The following is a 20334-nucleotide window of genomic DNA, read 5'->3' as shown; positions in this document are numbered from 1 at the left end:
GTGTTTTAAGTTTTGGGAAAAAAGTGCTTATTACCGGAAGCATAGGTGCCTGTGGATGCGAAATGTTTTTTTACATGCTCTACTTGTTGCCCATCATGAGAGGGTATAAGACGAAATTTGGGACCTCTAGTCCTTCGGGAAGTATTTTTAATAATTTTTTGAAAATTACCGAACCTTTTCGAAAAAACAAGTCCCCACTTTTCCAGCCGTGCACCTGGTGATTGAAAATCGGTACCTGGTAACCTAAAAGTTAAAATATTGCCTCTCTGGAAGGCAACCCTTGCTCAAATTTCATCTACCTTGTTGTCAAGAGACTGGACATTGGCGAGTCTTATACTCGGGAGCAGTGGGTGATGTGCACGTCTATAGAGCCTGACCAGGAGGCCCCTTCTGCGGCGCCGTTGTTTTGGGTCGGCTTCAGGGATTCGATCCATTGTCCTGGGTGGTGGTCCAAACAGAGGATCCGTTTCGGGAAAGATGTATTCCTGGTCATAGTGTTGGTAAATTGGCGTCGCTCTTATATCCAATAGTTCTTCCCGGCTGTATGTAATAACACTTTAGATTTACTGGGGTAACAATGTAAGAAATAATATATTTAAAAAAATAAAATACTGCATAGTTTCCTAAGGACTCTAAGCGAGACGACCATCTGTCGGCACCATCTTGACACTACCATAAAGGCCTGATTCTTTCATTGAAGAATGATGGAGACCACTGTATTTTTGTGGACCTTCAATGCTGCAGAAATGTTTTTGAAACCTTCCCCAGATCTTGTTTTAACAGATGACATTTTTAAATAGCATTTAAGAAAACATGGGTTAACCTTTGAATGTTTCACTATGGATGTAAATGTGTTGCAAGCTCTCCCCAGGAGCAGCTGTGTTTAATAATGTCTACTTCCCAAGCCTCATTCTTTACCAACACTTCAGACAGTTAAAATCATTTCATTTCACAAAATCCATGTCATAACAGACCAAAACATTGTCACAAGACTACATAACTGAAATCACTGACAGCTCTGTCCATTAACATCACTGCCTCTGATCGATCTAAAAAGAAGAGGTGGCGTCTCCTGCAATGTCCTGTTGCATACAGAGTTTAGAACATTTAGTTGGCAGACACTAAAGGCAGGTTAATATAACTCTTCATGGGGGGAAGTGGTTTGATCTTGCGTCCGGCCCAGCCACCTTTCCTCTTCCACAAGCCGCTGGAGGGCCGGATGCCGAGCCAACGGTTCCTGCCAGCTTTACCAATGATCCGTTTGTTGTGATCGATGTTGGATACCCTTCCCACTGTGGCCATGCATGTCTCAATCACCTGGAAACAGAAGACAAGAGCAGGTGAGGTGTAGTCAGAGCATCAGCTTTTAGAATCTAGATCTGGTATTTGTATTTATTATGATCCCATTTGTTCCTGCCGAGGCAGCAGCTACTCTTCCTGGCATCCAAGCAAAAGTTAAGGCAGTTTATACAATTTTAAAAACATTACAATACATACACAGATATCACAACACACTGTGTGCCCTCAGGCCCCTACTCCACCACTAACACATATCTACAGTGTCTGTGCCTATGTTTGTGTTGCTTCACAGTACCGCTGTTCCATAAGGTGTTTTTTTTTTGATCTAACCCTAACCCTGCAGTCAGAGCACCAGCTTCTAGATCTGGTGAGGTGCAGTCAGAGCACCAGCTTCTAGATCTGGTGAGGTGCAGTCAGAGCACCAGCTTCTAGATCTGGTGAGGTGCAGTCAGAGCACCAGCTTCTAGATCTGGTGAGGTGCAGTCAGAGCACCAGCTTCTAGATCTGGTGAGGTGCAGTCAGAGCACCAGCTTCTAGATCTGGTGAGGTGCAGTCAGAGCACCAGCTTCTAGATCTGGTGAGGTGCAGTCAGAGCACCAGCTTCTATAATCTAGATCTGGTGAGGTGCAGTCAGAGCACCAGCTTCGAGATCTGATGAGGTGCAGTCAGAGCACCAGCTTCTATAATCTAAATCTGGTGAGGTGCAGTCAGAACACCAGCTTCTAGATCTGATGAGGTGCAGTCAGAACACCAGCTTCTATATCTGATGAGGTGCAGTCAGAGCACCAGCTTCTAGATCTGGTGAGGTGCAGTCAGAACACCAGCTTCTAGATCTGGTGAGGTGCAGTCAGAGCACCAGCTTCTATAATCTAGATCTGGTGAGGTGCAGTCAGAGCACCAGCTTCTATAATCTAGATCTGGTGAGGTGCAGTCAGAGCACCAGCTTCTATAATCTAGATCTGGTGAGGTGCAGTCAGAGCACCAGCTTCTATAATCTAGATCTGGTGAGGTGCAGTCAGAGCACCAGCTTCTATAATCTAGATCTGGTGAGGTGCAGTCAGAGCACCAGCTTCTATAATCTAGATCTGATGAGGTGCAGTCAGAACACCAGCTTCTAGATCTGATGAGGTGCAGTCAGAACACCAGCTTCTAGATCTGGTGAGGTGCAGTCAGAACACCAGCTTCTAGATCTGGTGAGGTGCAGTCAGAGCACCAGCTTCTAGATCTGGTGAGGTGCAGTCAGAGCACCAGCTTCTATAATCTAGATCTGGTGAGGTGCAGTCAGAGCACCAGCTTCTATAATCTAGATCTGGTGAGGTGCAGTCAGAGCACCAGCTTCTATAATCTAGATCTGGTGAGGTGCAGTCAGAGCACCAGCTTCTAGATCTGGTGAGGTGCAGTCAGAACACCAGCTTCTAGATCTGGTGAGGTGCAGTCAGAACACCAGCTTCTAGATCTGGTGAGGTGCAGTCAGAGCACCAGCTTCTAGATCTGGTGAGGTGCAGTCAGAGCACCAGCTTCTATAATCTAGATCTGGTGAGGTGCAGTCAGAGCACCAGCTTCTATAATCTAGATCTGGTGAGGTGCAGTCAGAGCACCAGCTTCTATAATCTAGATCTGGTGAGGTGCAGTCAGAGCACCAGCTTCTAGATCTGGTGAGGTGCAGTCAGAGCACCAGCTTCTATAATCTAGATCTGGTGAGGTGCAGTCAGAGCACCAGCTTCTATAATCTAGATCTGGTAAGGTGCAGTCAGAGCACCAGCTTCTAGAATCTAGATCTGGTGAGGTGCAGTCAGAGCACAAGCTTCTAGAATCTAGATCTGGTGAGGTGCAGTCAGAGCACCAGCTTCTAGAATCTAGATCTGGTGAGGTGCAGTCAGAGCACCAGCTTCTAGAATCTAGATCTGGTGAGGTGCAGTCAGAGCACCAGCTTCTATAATCTAGATCTGGTGAGGTGCAGTCAGAGCACCAGCTTCTAGAATCTAGATCTGGTGAGGTGCAGTCAGAGCACCAGCTACTATAATCTAGATCTGGTGAGGTGCAGTCAGAGCACCAGCTTCTATAATCTAGATCTGGTGAGGTGCAGTCAGAGCACCAGCTTCTATAATCTAGATCTGGTGAGGTGCAGTCAGAGCACCAGCTTCTATAATCTAAATCTGGTGAGGTGCAGTCAGAACACCAGCTTCTAGATCTGATGAGGTGCAGTCAGAGCACCAGCTTCTATATCTGGTGAGGTGCAGTCAGAGCACCAGCTTCTAGATCTGGTGAGGTGCAGTCAGAGCACCAGCTTCTAGATCTGGTGAGGTGCAGTCAGAGCACCAGCTTCTATAATCTAGATCTGGTGAGGTGCAGTCAGAGCACCAGCTTCTAGAATCTAGATCTGGTGAGGTGCAGTCAGAGCACCAGCTTCTATAATCTAGATCTGGTGAGGTGCAGTCAGAGCACCAGCTTCTAGAATCTAGATCTGGTGAGGTGCAGTCAGAGCACCAGCTTCTATAATCTAGATCTGGTGAGGTGCAGTCAGAGCACCAGCTTCTATAATCTAGATCTGGTGAGGTGCAGTCAGAGCACCAGCTTCTATAATCTAGATCTGGTGAGGTGCAGTCAGAGCACCAGCTTCTATAATCTAGATCTGGTGAGGTGCAGTCAGAGCACCAGCTTCTATAATCTAGATCTGATGAGGTGCAGTCAGAACACCAGCTTCTAGATCTGGTGAGGTGCAGTCAGAACACCAGCTTCTAGATCTGGTGAGGTGCAGTCAGAGCACCAGCTTCTAGATCTGGTGAGGTGCAGTCAGAGCACCAGCTTCTATAATCTAGATCTGGTGAGGTGCAGTCAGAGCACCAGCTTCTATAATCTAGATCTGGTGAGGTGCAGTCAGAGCACCAGCTTCTAATCTAGATCTGGTGAGGTGCAGTCAGAGCACCAGCTTCTAGATCTGGTGAGGTGCAGTAGCTTCTAGATCTGGTGAGGTGCAGTCAGAGCACCAGCTTCTATAATCTAGATCTGGTGAGGTGCAGTCAGAGCACCAGCTTCTATAATCTAGATCTGGTGAGGTGCAGTCAGAGCACCAGCTTCTATAATCTAGATCTGGTGAGGTGCAGTCAGAGCACCAGCTTCTATAATCTAGATCTGGTGAGGTGCAGTCAGAGCACCAGCTTCTATAATCTAGATCTGGTGAGGTGCACCAGTCAGAGGTGCACCAGCTTCTAGAATAATCTAGATCTGGTGAGGTCTGGTGAGGTGCAGTCAGAGCACCAGCTTCTATAATCTAGATCTGGTGAGGTGCAGTCAGAGCACCAGCTTCTATAATCTAGATCTGGTGAGGTACAGTCAGTGTAAACAGATGGTCAAATCATTTAAAGTCATCATACAGGCCTCTAAAATCATTGATTTATGACATCCGTAAATGTCTTAAAATACATTGATATTATTTCAAAATAATACATGACGAGACTCACGGTAGCGTAAAGTGTAAACGAAGCTAGACAGCCAAAACAGACGACAAAAGTGAGTATATTACCCGAATCTGCTGTTTAGATGGACAGTAATGTCACCTGAATCTGCTGTTTAGATGGACAGTAATGTCACCTGAATCTGCTGTTTAGATGGCAGCTGTACAATCGCTGTTCCGCTGACTTTACGAAGTAACACTCCACTCGTACCTACAACACAAAAAAACTGTTTCAATAGTGATCAGAATCATTATTATTATTCCACTTCTAATGTATGAGATGGAGATTGTTCAGCTGCAGCACGGATAGGGATCAGGGGTTAGGGGACAGGCTACCTGCAGCACGGATAGGGATCAGGGGACAGGCTACCTGCAGCACGGATAGGGATCAGGGGTTAGGGGACAGGCTACCTGCAGCACGGATAGGGATCAGGGGTTAGGGGACAGGCTACCTGCAGCACGGATAGGGATCAGGGGTTAGGGGTCAGGCTACCTGCAGCACGGATAGGGATCAGGGGACAGGCTACCTGCAGCACGGATAGGGATCAGGGGTCAGCACGGATAGGGGACAGGCTACCTGCAGCACGGATAGGGATCAGGGGTTAGGGGTCAGGCTACCTGCAGCACGGATAGGGATCAGGGGTTAGGGGACAGGCTACCTGCAGCACGGATAGGGATCAGGGGTCAGGCTACCTGCAGCACGGATAGGGATCAGGGGTTAGGGGTCAGGCTACCTGCAGCACGGATAGGGATCAGGGGTTAGGGGACAGGTTACCTGCAGCACGGATAGGGATCAGGGGTTAGGGGACAGGTTACCTGCAGCACGGATAGGGATCAGGGGTTAGGGGACAGGTTACCTGCAGCACGGATAGGGATCAGGGGTTAGGGGACAGGTTACCTGCAGCACGGATAGGGATCAGGGGTTAGGGGACAGGTTACCTGCAGCACGGATAGGGATCAGGGTTAGGGGACAGGTTACCTGCAGCACGGATAGGGATCAGGGGACAGGCTACCTGCAGCACGGATAGGGATCAGGGGTCAGGTTACCTGCAGCACGGATAGGGATCAGGGGTTAGGGGACAGGCTACCTGCAGCACGGATAGGGATCAGGGGACAGGCTACCTGCAGCACGGATAGGGATCAGGGGTCAGGGGACAGGCTACCTGCAGCACGGATAGGGATCAGGGGTCAGGGGACAGGCTACCTGCAGCACGGATAGGGATCAGGGGACAGGCTACCTGCAGCACGGATAGGGATCAGGGGTCAGGGGACAGGCTACCTGCAGCACGGATAGGGATCAGGGGTCAGGCTACCTGCAGCACGGATAGGGATCAGGGGACAGGCTACCTGCAGCACAGATAGGGATCAGGGGTTAGGGGACAGGCTACCTGCAGCACGGATAGGGATCAGGGGACAGGCTACCTGCAGCACGGATAGGGAGGGGTCAGGGGTCAGGCTACCTGCAGCACGGATAGGGATCAGGGGTCAGGCTACCTGCAGCACGGATAGGGATCAGGGGACAGGCTACCTGCAGCACGGATAGGGATCAGGGGACAGGCTACCTGCAGCACGGATAGGGATCAGGGGACAGGCTACCTGCAGCACGGATAGGGATCAGGGGGGGACAGGCTACCTGCAGCACGGATAGGGATCAGGGGACAGGCTACCTGCAGCACGGATAGGGATCAGGGGACAGGCTACCTGCAGCACGGATAGGGATCAGGGGACAGGCTACCTGCAGCACGGATAGGGATCAGGGGTTAGGGGACAGGCTACCTGCAGCACGGATAGGGATCAGGGGTTAGGGGACAGGTTACCTGCAGCACGGATAGGGATCAGGGGTTAGGGGACAGGTTACCTGCAGCATGGATAGGGATCAGGGGTTAGAGGTCAGTCGTTAGGGGTAAAGGTTACCTGCAGCACGGATGTAGGTGGCTCCTTTCCCAGGATACAGTTCCAGGTTGTTGACCAGAGTTCCAACAGGAAGAGCTCCCAGGGGGAACGAGTCTCCTTCTTTAGCCGAAACTAGAGAGGACATCATGACAGAAACATTAGATTATTATACATCACAGACTGGAGACAACATACATTATAACAGACTTGAGAGAGCTCCATTATCTCGTGGAGAGGTAATGTGGGTTAGACAGCTCCATTATCTGGTAGAGAGGACAGGTGGGTTAGAAACAGCTCCGTTATCTGGTAGAGAGGACAGGTGGGTTAGAAACAGCTCCGCAATCTGGTAGAGAGGACAGGTGGATTAGAAACAGCTCCGTTATCTGGTAGAGAGGACAGGTGGGTTAGAAACAGCTCCATTATCTGGTAGAGAGGACAGGTGGGTTAGAAACAGCTCCGTTATCTGGTAGAGAGGACAGGTGGATTAGAAACAGCTCCGCAATCTGGTAGAGAGGACAGGTGGATTAGACAGCTCCGTTATCTGGTAGAGAGGACAGGTGGGTTAGAAACAGCTCCGTTATCTGGTAGAGGACAGGTGGATTAGACAGCTCCGTTATCTGGTAGAGAGGACAGGTGGATTAGAAACAGCTCCATTATCTGGTAGTGAGGACAGGTGGGATTAGAAACAGCTCCATTATCTGGTAGAGAGGACAGGTGGGTTAGAAACAGCTCCATTATCTGGTAGTGAGGACAGGTGGGTTAAAAACAGCTCCATTATCTGGCAGAGAGGACAGGTGATTTAGAAACAGCTCAATTATGTTGTGGAGGACAGGTGGGTCAAGCCCAGGCTAAATTCCCAATCTGGCCATCATGGCCACCAAACCTTCCCTAGCTTAGAATTGGCTCAATCATCCCCCTTCCTCTCCCCTATAACTATTCTCTAGTTGTTGCTGTAAATGAGAATGTGTTCAGTCAACTTACCTGGTAAATTAAGGATAAAATAAAACAAATACAATAAGGCAGGAGGTTTGACTGAAACTTCCACACCGTGCAGCAGCTAGGGTTTGGATGGAGGTCTTACCTGCCATGCGGCCGATAGTCCCAGAGGTTTTAATGAGGTCTCCAACTTGCATGTTCTCTGTAGCAATAATCCAACGCTTCCTCTTGCCTCCTGCCACCAGAGCTATTTCTGCAGATCTGTTATGAAAGACCAATAGGTATCACTTAGACTGCGAACGTCTTCTAGATTCACATAGAGAAAGACCAGTAGATACACTAAAGGTTAAAAGTTTTAGAACACCTACTCATTCAAGGGTTTTTCTTTATTTTTCCTAAAAACAAAAAGTTCTGTCACCTGCATTTATTTTCAGCAAACCTAACATGTGTAAATATTTGTATAAACATAACAAGACTCAACAACTGAGACAAACTGAACAAGTTCCACAGACATGTGACTAATAGAGATGGAATAATGTGTCCTGAACAAAGGGGGGGGGTTAAAATCAAGTCAGTATCTGGTGTGGCCACCAGCTGCATTAAGTACTGCAGTGCATCTCCTCATGGACTGCACCAGATTGGTCAGTTATTGCTGTGAGATGTTACCCAGCTCTTCCACCAAGGCACCTGCAAGTTCCCAGACATTTCTGGGGGAAAATGGCCCTAGCCCTCATCCTCCGATCCAACAGATCCCAGACGTGCTCAATGGGATTGAGATCCGGGCTCTTCGCTGGCTATGGCAGAACACTGACATTCCTGTCTTGCAGGAAATCCCGCACAGAACGAGCAGTATGGCTGGTGGCATTGTCATGCTGGAGGGTCATGTCAAGATGAGCCTGCAGGAAGGGTACCACATGAGGGAGGAGGACGTCTTCCCTGTAACGCACAGCATTGAGATTGCCTGCAATGACAAGCTCAGTCTGATGATGCTGTGACACACCACCCCAGACCATGACGGACCCTCCACCTCCAAATCAATCCCACTCCAGAGTACAAAGCTCATTCCTTCGACGATAAAAGCAAATCCGACCTCGGTGTAACACATATGGAATCATGTAGTAACCAAAAACAAAAAGTGTTAAACAAATAAAAAATATATATATTTTAGATTCATCAAAGTAGCCACCATTTGCCTTGATGACAGCTTTGCACGCTCTCTACCAGCTTTCAATTAACAGTTCCTTTGTGGAATTTCTTTCCTTCTTAATGTGTTTGAGCCAATCAGTTGTGTTGTGACTAGGTAGAGGTGGTATACAGAAGATAGCCCTATTTGGTAAACGACAAAGTCTATATAATGTCAAGAACAGCTCAAATAAGCAAAGAGAAACAAAAGTCCATCATTACTTTAAGACATGAAGGTCAGTCAATATGGAACATTCCAAGAACTTTGAACGTTTCTTCAAGTTCAGTTGCAAAAACCATCAAGCTCTATGATGAAACTGGAATGGCGGTCTGAAAACGTAGTTTCCCCAGCCTCAGAAATTGCAGCACAAATAAATGCTTCACAGAGTTCAAGTAACAGACATCTCAACATCAACTGTTCAGAGGAGACTGCGCGAGTCATGCTTTCGTGGTCAAATTGCTGCAAAGAAACCACTAGTAAAGGACACCAATAAGAAGAGACTTGCTTGGTCCAAGAAACACGAGCGGTGGACATTAGACCGGTGGAAATGTGTTTTTTGGTTTGGAGTACGAATTGGAAATGTTTGGTTCCAACCACGCGTTTTTGTGAGATGTGGTGTAGGTGAACGGATGATCTTCGCATGTGTATTTCCCACCATAAAGCAAGGAGGTGGTGGTGTGATGGTGGTGCTTTGCTGGCAACATTGATTTATTTAGAATTAAAGGCACACTTAACCAGCATGGCTACCACAGCATTCTGCAGTGATACGCCATCCCTTCTGGTTTGCACTTAGTGAGACTATTATTTGTTTTTCAACAGGACAATGACACAACACCTCCAGGCTGCGTCAGGGCTATTTTACCAAGGAGAGTGATGGAGTGCTGCATCAGATGACCTGGCCTCCAAAATCCCCCGACCTCAACCAAATTGATATGGTTCGGGATGAGTTGGACAGCAGAGTGAAGGAAAACATTTTTTTTTTTTTTTAAGTAGCAGCAAAATAACAAGCCAGGCTATATACAGGGGTACCGGTACAGAGTCAATGTGTGGGCGCACCGGTTAGTCGAGGTAATATGTACATGTAGGTAGAGTTAAAGTGACTATGCATAGATTATAAACAGTAGCAGCAGCGTAAAAGAGAGGTCAGGGTAGCCCTTAATTAGCTGTTCAGGAGTCTGATGGCTTGGGGGTAGAACCTGTTAAGCCTATTGGACCTCAACTTGGCGCTCTGGTACCGATTGCCGTGCAGTAGTAGAAAGAACAGTCTATGACTAGGGTGGCTGGAGTCTGACAATTTTTAGGGCCTTCCTCTGACACCGCCTGATATAGAGGTCGTGGAAAGCAGGAAGGCAGCTGCTACTCTTCCCGGGGTCCGGCAGAATTAAGGCAGTTACAAAATTTCCAAAAACATTACAATAAATTCATTTTCACAACACACTAAGCCCTCAGGCCCCTACTCTACAACACAAAATCCATGTGTACGTGTGTTTATATGCATGTGTCTGTGCCTGTGTTGCTTCACAGTCCCTGATGTTCCATAAGGTGTATTTTTACCTGTTTTTTTTTAAATCTGATTCTACTGCTGCATCAGTTACCTGAGTTCCATGTAGTCACGGCTCTATTTAGTACTGTGCGCCTCCCAGTCTGTTCTGGACTTGGGGGACTGTGAAGAGACCTCTGGTGGGGCATGTCTTGTGGGGCTGTGTGCTAGTAGTTAAAACAAAACAGCTTGGTGCCTTACAGGGGTAAGGTGGGGGCCACCAACAGGGGTAAGGTGGGGGCCACCAACAGGGGTAAGTTTAAGAGTAATTCTCCTACCTGCAGGGGTCATACCGGACCTCCATCACCCTCTCCTCGAAGGTCTGCTCCTCTCTGCCTGGTTCATAGCGGAGACGTTGGAAGTCAATCCAACGGTATCTCTGTTTATGGCCTCCTCCAATGCCATGTGTACGAACCCTGCCTATAGGTTAGGAGGGAAATATAGCTTAACCAATGGTATGTCTGTCCCAGTCAGTCTCACTGTCTGATGGTGTACTATGGGTAAGATGTAGGTAGGGGTTAGTCTGTCTGATGGTGTACTGGGTTACCAGAGTGATCTCTGCCTCCAGTCTTCTTCATGCCTATAGGTCTAACGGTGTATTTCTCCCTCTGTTTCCATGCTTTTCTGTTCTGCTCCAGACAGGATGTAGTCAGGAAGCCTCTCCACCCAGAGCAAGTAAGAAACATGGAGCTGGTCTGGGCCCGGAGCACCGTTTGTCCTGCTGTCTATGAACAACAAACACAGTGCATTTGGAAAGTATTCAGACCCCTTGACTTTTTCTACATTTTGTTAAGTTAGCCTAATTCTAAAAATGGAAAAAGTAACAGGTTTTTCATCAATCTACACAACCCATAATGACAAAGCAAAAACTGTTTAGAAATGTTTGCAAATCTATTAAAAATAAACAGAATACCTTATTTACATAAAAGTATTCAGACCCTTCACTATGAGACTCAAAATTCAGCTCAGGTGCATCTTTTTTCCATTGATCATCCTTTAGATGTTTCTACAACTTGGAGTCCACCCGTGGTCATTTCAACTGATTGGACATGATTTGGAAAGGCACACCTGTCTATACAAGGTCTCACACTTGACAGTGTATGTCAGAGCAAAAACCAAGCCATGAGGTTGAAGGAATTGTCCGTAGAGCTCAGAGACAGTATTGTGTCGAGGCACAGATCTGAGGAAGGGTACCAAAACATTTCTGCAGCATTGAAGGTCGAATAACAGACTGGCCTCCATCATTCTTAAATGGAGAAGTTTGGAACCACCAAGGTTCTTCCAAGAGCTGGCCGCCCGGCCAAACGGAGCAATCAGGGGAGAAGGGCCTTCGTAAGGAAGGTGACCAAGAACCCGATGGTCAATCACAGAGCTGGAGAGTTCCTCTGTGGAGATGGGAGAACCTTCCAGAAGGACAACCATCTCTGGCGCACTCCACCAATCAGGCCTTTATGGTAGAGTGGCCAGACAGTAGCCACTCTTCAGTAAAAGGCAAATGAAAGCCCTCTTGGAGTTTGCCAAAAGGCACGCAAAGAGTCTCAGACCATGAGAAACAAGATTCCCTGGTTTGATGAAACCAAAATGTAACTCTTTGGCCTGAATGCCAAGCGTCACGTCTGGAAGAAACCTGGCACCATCCATACGATGAAGCATGGTGGTGGCAGCATCATGATGTGTGGATGTTCTACAGTGGCAGGGACTGGGGGAATAATTGGATTGAGGGAAAGATGAATGGAGCAAAGTACGAAGAGATCCTTGATGAAAACCTTCACCCCAGTCTGAGGTCCTGAGCGCTCTGGAGAAGGTTCACCTTCCAACAGGATAATGACCCTAAGCACACAGCCAAGACAACGCAGGAATGGCTTTGAGACAGGTCTCTGAATGTCCTTGAGTTGCCCATCCAGAGACCGGACTTGAACCCGATCGAACATATCCGGAGACCTGCAAATAGCTGTGCAGCAACACTCCCCATCCATCCTGACAGCGTTTGAGATCATCTGCAGAGAAGAACAGGATAAACTCCCCAAATACAGGTGTTCCAAGCTTGTTGCGTCAAACCCAAGACTGAAGGCTGTAATCGCTGCCAAAGATGCTTCAACAAAGTACTGAGTAATGGGTCTGGATACTTAAGTAAATGTGATACATTTTATTTGCAAAAATTTCTAAACCCGTTTTGGCTTTTCATTGTGGGGTATTGTGTGTAGATTGATGAGGGGAAAAAACAACATTTAATACATTTTAGAATAAGCCTTTAACGTTAAAAAAAAAACATAGAAAAAGTCAAGGGGTCTGAATACTTTCCAAATTCACTCACTCAAACATACTCCACACAGTAACAGTCAAAAGTTTGGACAAGGATCTCTATTTTTAATATTTTCTACATTGTAGAATAATAGTTAAGACAAACTGTTAACACATGAAATCATGTAGTAACCAAAAAAAGTTTTAAACACCTTTGCCTCGATGACAGCTTTACACACACAATTTCACCTGAAATGCTTATCAAATCAAACCTTATTTGCACCAAATACAATGCTGAATACAAATCAAACCAGTGAAATGCTGAATACAACAGGTTGTAGACCCAAATACAATGCTGAATACAACAGGTGTCGTAGACCTCGCAGTGAAATGCTGAATACAACAGGTGTCGTAGACCTCACAGTGAAATGCTGAATACAACAGGTGTCGTAGACCTTGCAGTGAAATGCTGAATAAAAGCTCTTAACCAGCAAAACAGTTTTTCCAACAGTCTTGAAGGAGTTTCCACATATGCTGAGCACTTGTTGGCTGCTTTACCTTCACTCTGCGGTCCAACTCATCTCAATTGGAAAATAAATATTGTAAATATTGTTTTTCCTTGTTTTTTTCCGTAAATTTATATATTTTTTAAAATCACTTTCCATCTACGGACTGAATATACTCTCCTGCAACCCTTCCTCACCCAATATGGTACGGATCTGCTATTTTTAATACTTAAGAACCGGAACTCCCGTAAAAAGCAAGCCAGCTAACTTGATAGTAGCTAGTAGTCAGTTAGCCATTGCTAGGCCCATTTCCCAGCAAGCTGAAGAGGCCCATCAGCCAGTCCTTGGGCTACAATACCTGGACCCCTGCTGACCCATCACGACTGGACGACCAACGCAATTCCGCCCAAGGGTTTTTTTCAACAGACTCCTCTGTCGCAACGTCGCCTGAATGCTCATCCGCTAGCCACGGCCCGCTAGCTGTCTACAGCACACCAGACTGTTAGCTTAGGAAAACAAAGGCTAGCATTTTCAAACAGAAATTTGCATCCTGTAGCACTAACTCCAGTAAGTTATGGGACACTAAAGTCCATGGACAATAAGAGCACCTCCTCCCAGCTGCCCACTGCACCGAGGCTAGGAAACACTATCAATAAGCATTTTTCTTCACCTGGCTACCCATACCCCTGTCAACAGCCCTGCACCCCTCACTGCAACTTGCCCAAGCCTCCCCATTTCTCCTTCACCCAAATCCAGATAGCCAATGTTCTGAAAGAGCTGCAAAACCTGGATTCCTACAAATCAGCTGGGCAAGACAATCTGGACCCTCCCTTTCTAAAATGATCTGCCAAAATTGTTGCAACCCCAATTACTAGCTTGTTCAACCTCTTTCGTATCGTCTGAGATCCCCAAAGATTGGAAAGCTGCTGCGGTCATCCCCCTCTTCAAAATGGGGAGACACTAAATCCAAACTGCAACAGATCTATATTTACCCTACCCTGCCTTTAAAGTCTTCGAAAACCAAGTTAACAAACAGATCACTGACCATCCCACTGTACCTTCTCCGCTATGCAATCTGGTTTCCGAGCTGGTCATGGGTGCAGTTCAGCCACGCTCAAGGTCCGAAACAATATCATAACCGCCATTGATAAAAGACTGTACTGTGCAGCCGTCTTCATCGACCTGGCCAAGGCTTTCGACAGTCAATCATAGAGTTCAGTGTGTCAAATCGGAGGGCCTGTTGTACGGACCTCTGTCAGTCTCTAGGGGTGCCACAGGGTTCAATCCTCGGGCCGACTCTTCTCTGTATACATCAATGATGTCACTCTTGCTGCTGGTGATTCTCTGATCCACCTCTACGCAGACGACACCATTCTGTAGACTTCTGGACCCTCTTTGGACACTTAACTAACCTCCACACCAGCTTCAATGCCACACAACTCTCGTTACGTGGCCTCCAACTTCTCTTAAATGCAAGCAAAACTAAATGCTTGCTCTTCAACCGGTCACTGCCCACACCTACCCACCTGTGTCATTCTCAACTTCTGGCCACGACCGTAAATCTACAGTTGAAGTCGGAAGTTTACATACGCCAAATATATTTAAACTCAGTTTCACAGTAAAAAAATCCCTGTCTTAGGTCAGTTAGGATCAGTCAGTTATTTTGAAAATGTGAAAATGTCAGAATAGTGTTTTATTTCACCTTTTATTTCTTTACTCACATTCCCAGTGGGCCAGAATTTTACATACACTAAATTATCATATAGTAGCATTGCCTTTCAATTGTTTAACTTGGGTCAAACGTTTCACATAGCCTTCCACAAGCTTCCCACAATAAGTTGGGTTAATTTGGGCCCATTCCTCCTTACAGAGCTGGTGGAACTGTCAGGTTTGTAGACCTCCTTGCTCGCACACGCTTTTTCAGTTCTGCCCACAAATGTTCTAAAGGATTGAGGTCAGGGCTTTGTGATGGCCACTCCAATACCTTGACTTTGTTGTCCCTAAGCCATTTTGCTTGGGGTCATTGTACATTTGAAAGACCCATTTGAGACCAAGCTTTAACTTCCTGACTGATGTCTTGAGATGTTGCTTCAATATATCCACATTTCCCTCCCTCATAATGTCATCTATTTTGTGAAGTGCACCAGTCCCTCCTGCAGCAAAGCACCCTCACAACATGACGCAACCACCCCCGTGCTTTACGGTTGGGATGGTGTTCTTCGGCTTGTAAGCAGTCCCTTTTTCCTCCAAACATAACGATGGTCATTATGGTCAAACAGTTCTAATTGTTTCATCAGACCAGAGGACATTTCTCCAAAAAGTACGATCTTTGTGACCGTGTGCAGTTGCAAACCGTAGTCTGGCTTTTTTTATGGTGGTTTTATAGCAGTGGCTTCCTCCTTGCTGAGCGGCCTTTCAGGTTATGTCGATATAGGACTCATTTTACTGTGGATACAGATACTTTTGTACCTGTTTCCTCCAGCATCTTCACAAGGTAATTTGCTGTTGTTCTGGGATTGATTTGCACTTTTCACACCAAAGTACGTTCATCTCTAGGAAACAGAAAGCGTCTCCTTCCTGAGCGATATGACGGCTGCGTGGTCCCATGGTGTTTATAATTGCGTACTATTGTTTGTACAGATGAACGTGGTACCTTCAGGTGTTTGTAAATTGCTCCCAAGGATGAACCAGACTTGTGGTGTCCAATTGTTTTCTGAGGTCTTGACTGATTTCCCCATGAAGTCAAGCAAAGAGGCACTGAGTTTGAAGGAAGGCCTTGAAATACATCCACAGGTACACCTCCAATTGACTCAAATTATGTCAATTAGCCTATCAGAAGCTTCTAAAGCCATGACATCATTTTCTGGAATTTTCCAAGCTGTTTAAAGGCACAGTCAAATTAGTGTATGAAAACTTCTGACCCACTGGAATTGTGAAACAGTGTAATTATAAGTGAAATAATCTGTGTATAAACAATGGTTGGAAAATTTACTTGTGTCATGCACAAAGTAGATGTCCTAACCGACTTGCCAAAACTATCATTTGTTAACAAGAAGTTTGTGGAGTGGTTGAAAAACAAGTTTTAATGGCTCCAAACTAAGTGTATGTAAACTTCCGACTTCAACGGTCTCTATCTGGCCTTAGTCCTGCCTAACCATGCTCTGTCCTGATGTCTAAACAGTCATAGGAGTCAGCTGGTCAATACATATTGTGTATAGCACAAAACAATACAAAGCTATTATAGATGTCCCCACTGTCTACCATGATGCTGTTTGATTAGATATGGAGACTAGAGCCTACCTGGGTTGGTAATAGAGCCGGCCAGGAGAGGGACAGGGAGCGCAGAGCTCGGGATAAAGATGCCACCGCCATGATGACAATCTCCAGAGGAAAGCCTGATGGGTCAATTAATGATTAACATTCACTCTCAGTCACATCATTAGGTTGAATCCTAGACCGGGTTGAATGAATGAATAATGTTAACTACCTACAACAATCTGTCACTTTATTAGATTTAGTGAATAATGTTAGCTAGCTACACTGGCCCCGCCCTGGCAGTTCTGCCGCCCTTGGCGAGTCAAAAAGTAAAACACAAAACTTGTGCAGCCTAGTGTCAGCCCACAATGCAATTTTATGAATACTCATCGATGTGGTACCATTTGTAAAACAGGCTGTTGCATAGTCTTTATTAGCCTGCAGAACTGATTCATGACAATAAAGCCCACGGAGAAGGAGGGAAACTTAGTAGCCTAATTCCATTAAATACTGTACATTTTATTTTGACTTATGTTTTTAGGATATGCTATTTGTTAACATGTTTTGGGCATTTTCACACAGTTCTGAGCTGATCATTTGTTATATTGTATTTTTTTTCTCCATTTGTTCTGGTTGGTTTCACATTTCCAAATGTTAAATTGACATGTTCATGCTAGTCATTTATTTATTGGAGAAAATGCTCACATTAAATCCATTTATGATTATCATTAAGCATCACTTGTGTGTCCCAATCTTTATATTACTTTCACTTATTTGATCGTCCAACAACATGCGGGAGGAAACAGCGCAATAAGATAAAAATTTTGAGCCCGACTTTGGCAAATTAGGCACTGCTTATGATGGGAGGCATCAGCGCTAACGTAAATAGCCCATATACCACTAGGTCAGAAAAGTCTTCATTGTCTTTGGGCAGAATTGTGAGGTGTTATGTGTTGGAGCAAGGGATGGGCGATATGGGCTAAACTTTTTTTTTTTATTCTCTAAATAAGCATTGTTGTAAAATTAATGGTCAAATACACTGCATTTAAACAGTCAGCAATAATAAGATGAATTCAGAGGTAAATAAGAGGTAAATAATACCGAGGTTGAATACAAGTCTTCCACAACCATTAATAATTTTGTCAAAATTGTTGTACCTGCTTTTTTCCCCCGATAATCATTGATCTGGCTTTCAGCTGTCTACAAAAAATAACCTTTTTTGTGACAAATTTAACCAGAACCATGCATAATATACATGAATTAATAAGGTAGCAGGCATTATAGAAAATTAACCCAGTCTCATAATCTCTAAAGCACAAGCCCACGTGCTAGTGAGTAGCCAGCTAATATTTATGTTTCGAGATTTGCCAACTTGGATCTGGGTAGAATTTCACAAATTCTGAATACAGTTAACAAGGCATAACAGTTGAATTGTTATCAACACAACCTTCTGTCCGTCTCCAACTGTTTGAACAGCATGCTAGCCTGTCCACTTTGTTCAGATGTTGAAATCAAACTGCTTACCTTATTTCTCAGAGTGAGAAGAGTTACCAATTGCTTATATACTTGTTTTAGCATATTGCACATTTATAAATCACAGACTAAACAGCTAGCATAACAATATGACTAAATTGCAGCTAGCGATACATGGTAACATAACGTGCGCGTGACAAACTGAGCATTAATGTTCATTGGTACATCCGTTTTAGTAGTGTCTGCTCTGCTCGAAGGTTGAGGAGTTGAAACAAACAGGGTATGGTTCAAAAGGCTAACTTCTATTACAGCAAAATAATGTCTCCATATTACCAATTGTTGGACCAAACCTCAAATGCAAATAGCGAGTTTAAACTGCTTGTCAGAGAGGAAGAAGTGATCTCTCGTCTTTGTTATTTTGAGTGGAGGGGCTTGGGAGAAAGAGGCAAAGCGAGTTTTTTTTGTCAGCTGCATTCCCGCATTTGGGATAAAGACGTGAGCATCTCATCACTATAAACATATCTCTAGTGTAAATGGGAAGGTGCACAGAACAGAAGGAGCGACCGAGACAACATGAGAACAAGCGGACATAAACGCTCATAAAAACTTGCTTCTGCAATACTGGCATTTGGAATATTGCGCAATTCATTCGAGGGTTAGGGCTAACCCTAACCCACCCCTAGTTGGAGGTGTGTCTTGGTCAGTTTAGCTCAGAAAATACCGACCTCACTCTGCTGCCTAATGGGCGGAGTAACTACAACAATCTCAGTAATTTATTCGGTTGAATGAACATTTTAACTACCTACAACATTCATGTTACTAGGTTGAATGACTTAATCATGTATCAGTAAAATAACCAGGTTGAATGACAGAGTAGCAATTTTGGGAAAACCTGCTGTAAATCACTAGTTAGTTTAGACACGGCTAGCTAGCAAACTGATACAGTATACATGTTCACCTCATAAACAAGTTATCCACGTTTAAACAATATGTATCAAGTTATGTCTAGCTAATTTGATAAGTTATCGTAGCTAGCTAATAATGAACCAAAATGGTCTGTGATAACGTTGCCTACTGTGCGCATCTCGTAGCTAACGACGTTACAACACGAGACAGAAATGGCACCACATAACCCGTAGCGTCGCTGTAAATACAATACTCGTTTTAGCATTCATTGCTGAAAGTCGTGAATTTCATGAGCTACATGTTTCGGTAATTTTAGCTCCATAGCCACCTGAAGTTACTTCGTGCCTCCACTCGATTCTGCTTGTCCTTCAGCACGCTGTGTCGCACATAACTGACGTCCGAAGGTTCTTCTTCTTCGCCGGTCGTGTTCATTCTTCTTTGGTGGGGTTTAACGGCGGTTGGCATTCAATGTTAATGGTGCATTACCGCCACCAGCTGGACGGGATATTTAACGATGAAATACAACGTATATTGCGGGAAAAGGGTTAAAAAATGACATCATTCAAAATCCAAAAAATAGACATGTCAACAAATAAATCCCATCCCACTTCTTCAATTACAGTCCATCACAAAACATTCACAGACAGGATTTCTAGCACAGCCTCGGCTGTGAAATCACAAAGACCCAATATAATTGTGTCATTTTGGAGTCACTTTTATTGTAAATAAGAATAGAATATGTTTCTAAACACTTCTACATTAATGCGGATGGTACCACAATTAAGGATAATCCTGAATGAATTGTGAATAATGATCAGTGAGAAAGATGGTTGACAACCGCAATTTAAAAAAATATTTTAATTTTTTTATTTCACCTTTATTTAACCAGGTAGGCTAGTTGAGAACAAGTTCTCATTTACAACTGCGACCTGGCCAACATAAAGCCAACATAAAGCAAAGCAGTGCGACAGAAACAACAACACAGAGGTACATGGAATACACAAATGTACAGTCAATAACACAATAGAAAAATGTACACAATGTATATAGACTCCCCTTTTTTTTCTACTGTGTTATTGACTTGTTAATTGCTTACTCCATGTGTAACTCTGTGTTGTCTGTTCACACTGCTATGCTTTATCTTGGCCAGGTCGCAGTTGCAAATGAGAACTTGTTCTCAACTAGCCTACTTGGTTAAATAAAGGTGAAATAAAAAAAGAAAAAGAAAAAAGAAAGTCTATATACACTGTGTGCAAATGGCATGAGGAGGTATGGCAATAAATAGGCCATAGTAGCAAAGTAATTACAATTTAGCAAATTAACACTGGAGTGACAGATGAGCAGATGATGGTGTGCAAAAGAGCAGAAAAGTAAATAAAAACAATATGGGGATGAGGTAGGTAGATTGGATGGGCTATTTACAGCTGGACTATGTACAGCTGCAGCTATTGGTTAGCTGCTCAGATAGCTGATGTAAAGTTAGTGAGGGAAATGTAAGTCTCCAGCTTCAGCGATTTTTGCAATTCGTTCCAGTCACTGGCAGCAGAGAACTGGAAGGAAAGGCGGCCAAATGAGGTGTTGGCTTTGGGGATGACCAGTGAGATACACCTGCTGGAGCGCGTGCTACGGGTGGGTGTTCTTATCGTGA

At 45.0% G+C, this 20334-nt stretch overlaps 1 protein-coding gene across 1 annotated transcript; it reads right to left on the bottom strand.

Annotated features, from left to right (window-relative positions):
• Nucleotides 1-850: 850 nt before the first annotated feature.
• On the bottom strand, nt 851-19118 carry mrpl2 (mitochondrial ribosomal protein L2). Its single transcript, XM_064949966.1, has 8 exons — nt 19015-19118; nt 16353-16447; nt 10853-11030; nt 10584-10725; nt 7728-7843; nt 6668-6778; nt 4891-4964; nt 851-1317 (listed from the first exon to the last, which is right to left on the bottom strand). The coding sequence occupies exons 2-8, from the start codon at nt 16422-16424 to the stop codon at nt 1108-1110; spliced, it is 903 nt and encodes a 300-aa protein (XP_064806038.1). The 5' UTR covers nt 16425-16447; nt 19015-19118; the 3' UTR covers nt 851-1107.
• Between the last annotated feature and the right edge of the window lie 1216 nt (nt 19119-20334).

This window comes from Oncorhynchus masou, chromosome 31, assembly GCF_036934945.1.
Source record: "Oncorhynchus masou masou isolate Uvic2021 chromosome 31, UVic_Omas_1.1, whole genome shotgun sequence".
In the NCBI taxonomy this organism is placed as follows: domain Eukaryota; kingdom Metazoa; phylum Chordata; class Actinopteri; order Salmoniformes; family Salmonidae; genus Oncorhynchus; species Oncorhynchus masou.
The sequence above is the reverse complement of the archived record's forward strand: the minus strand, read 5'-3'. Positions and strand labels throughout refer to the sequence as shown.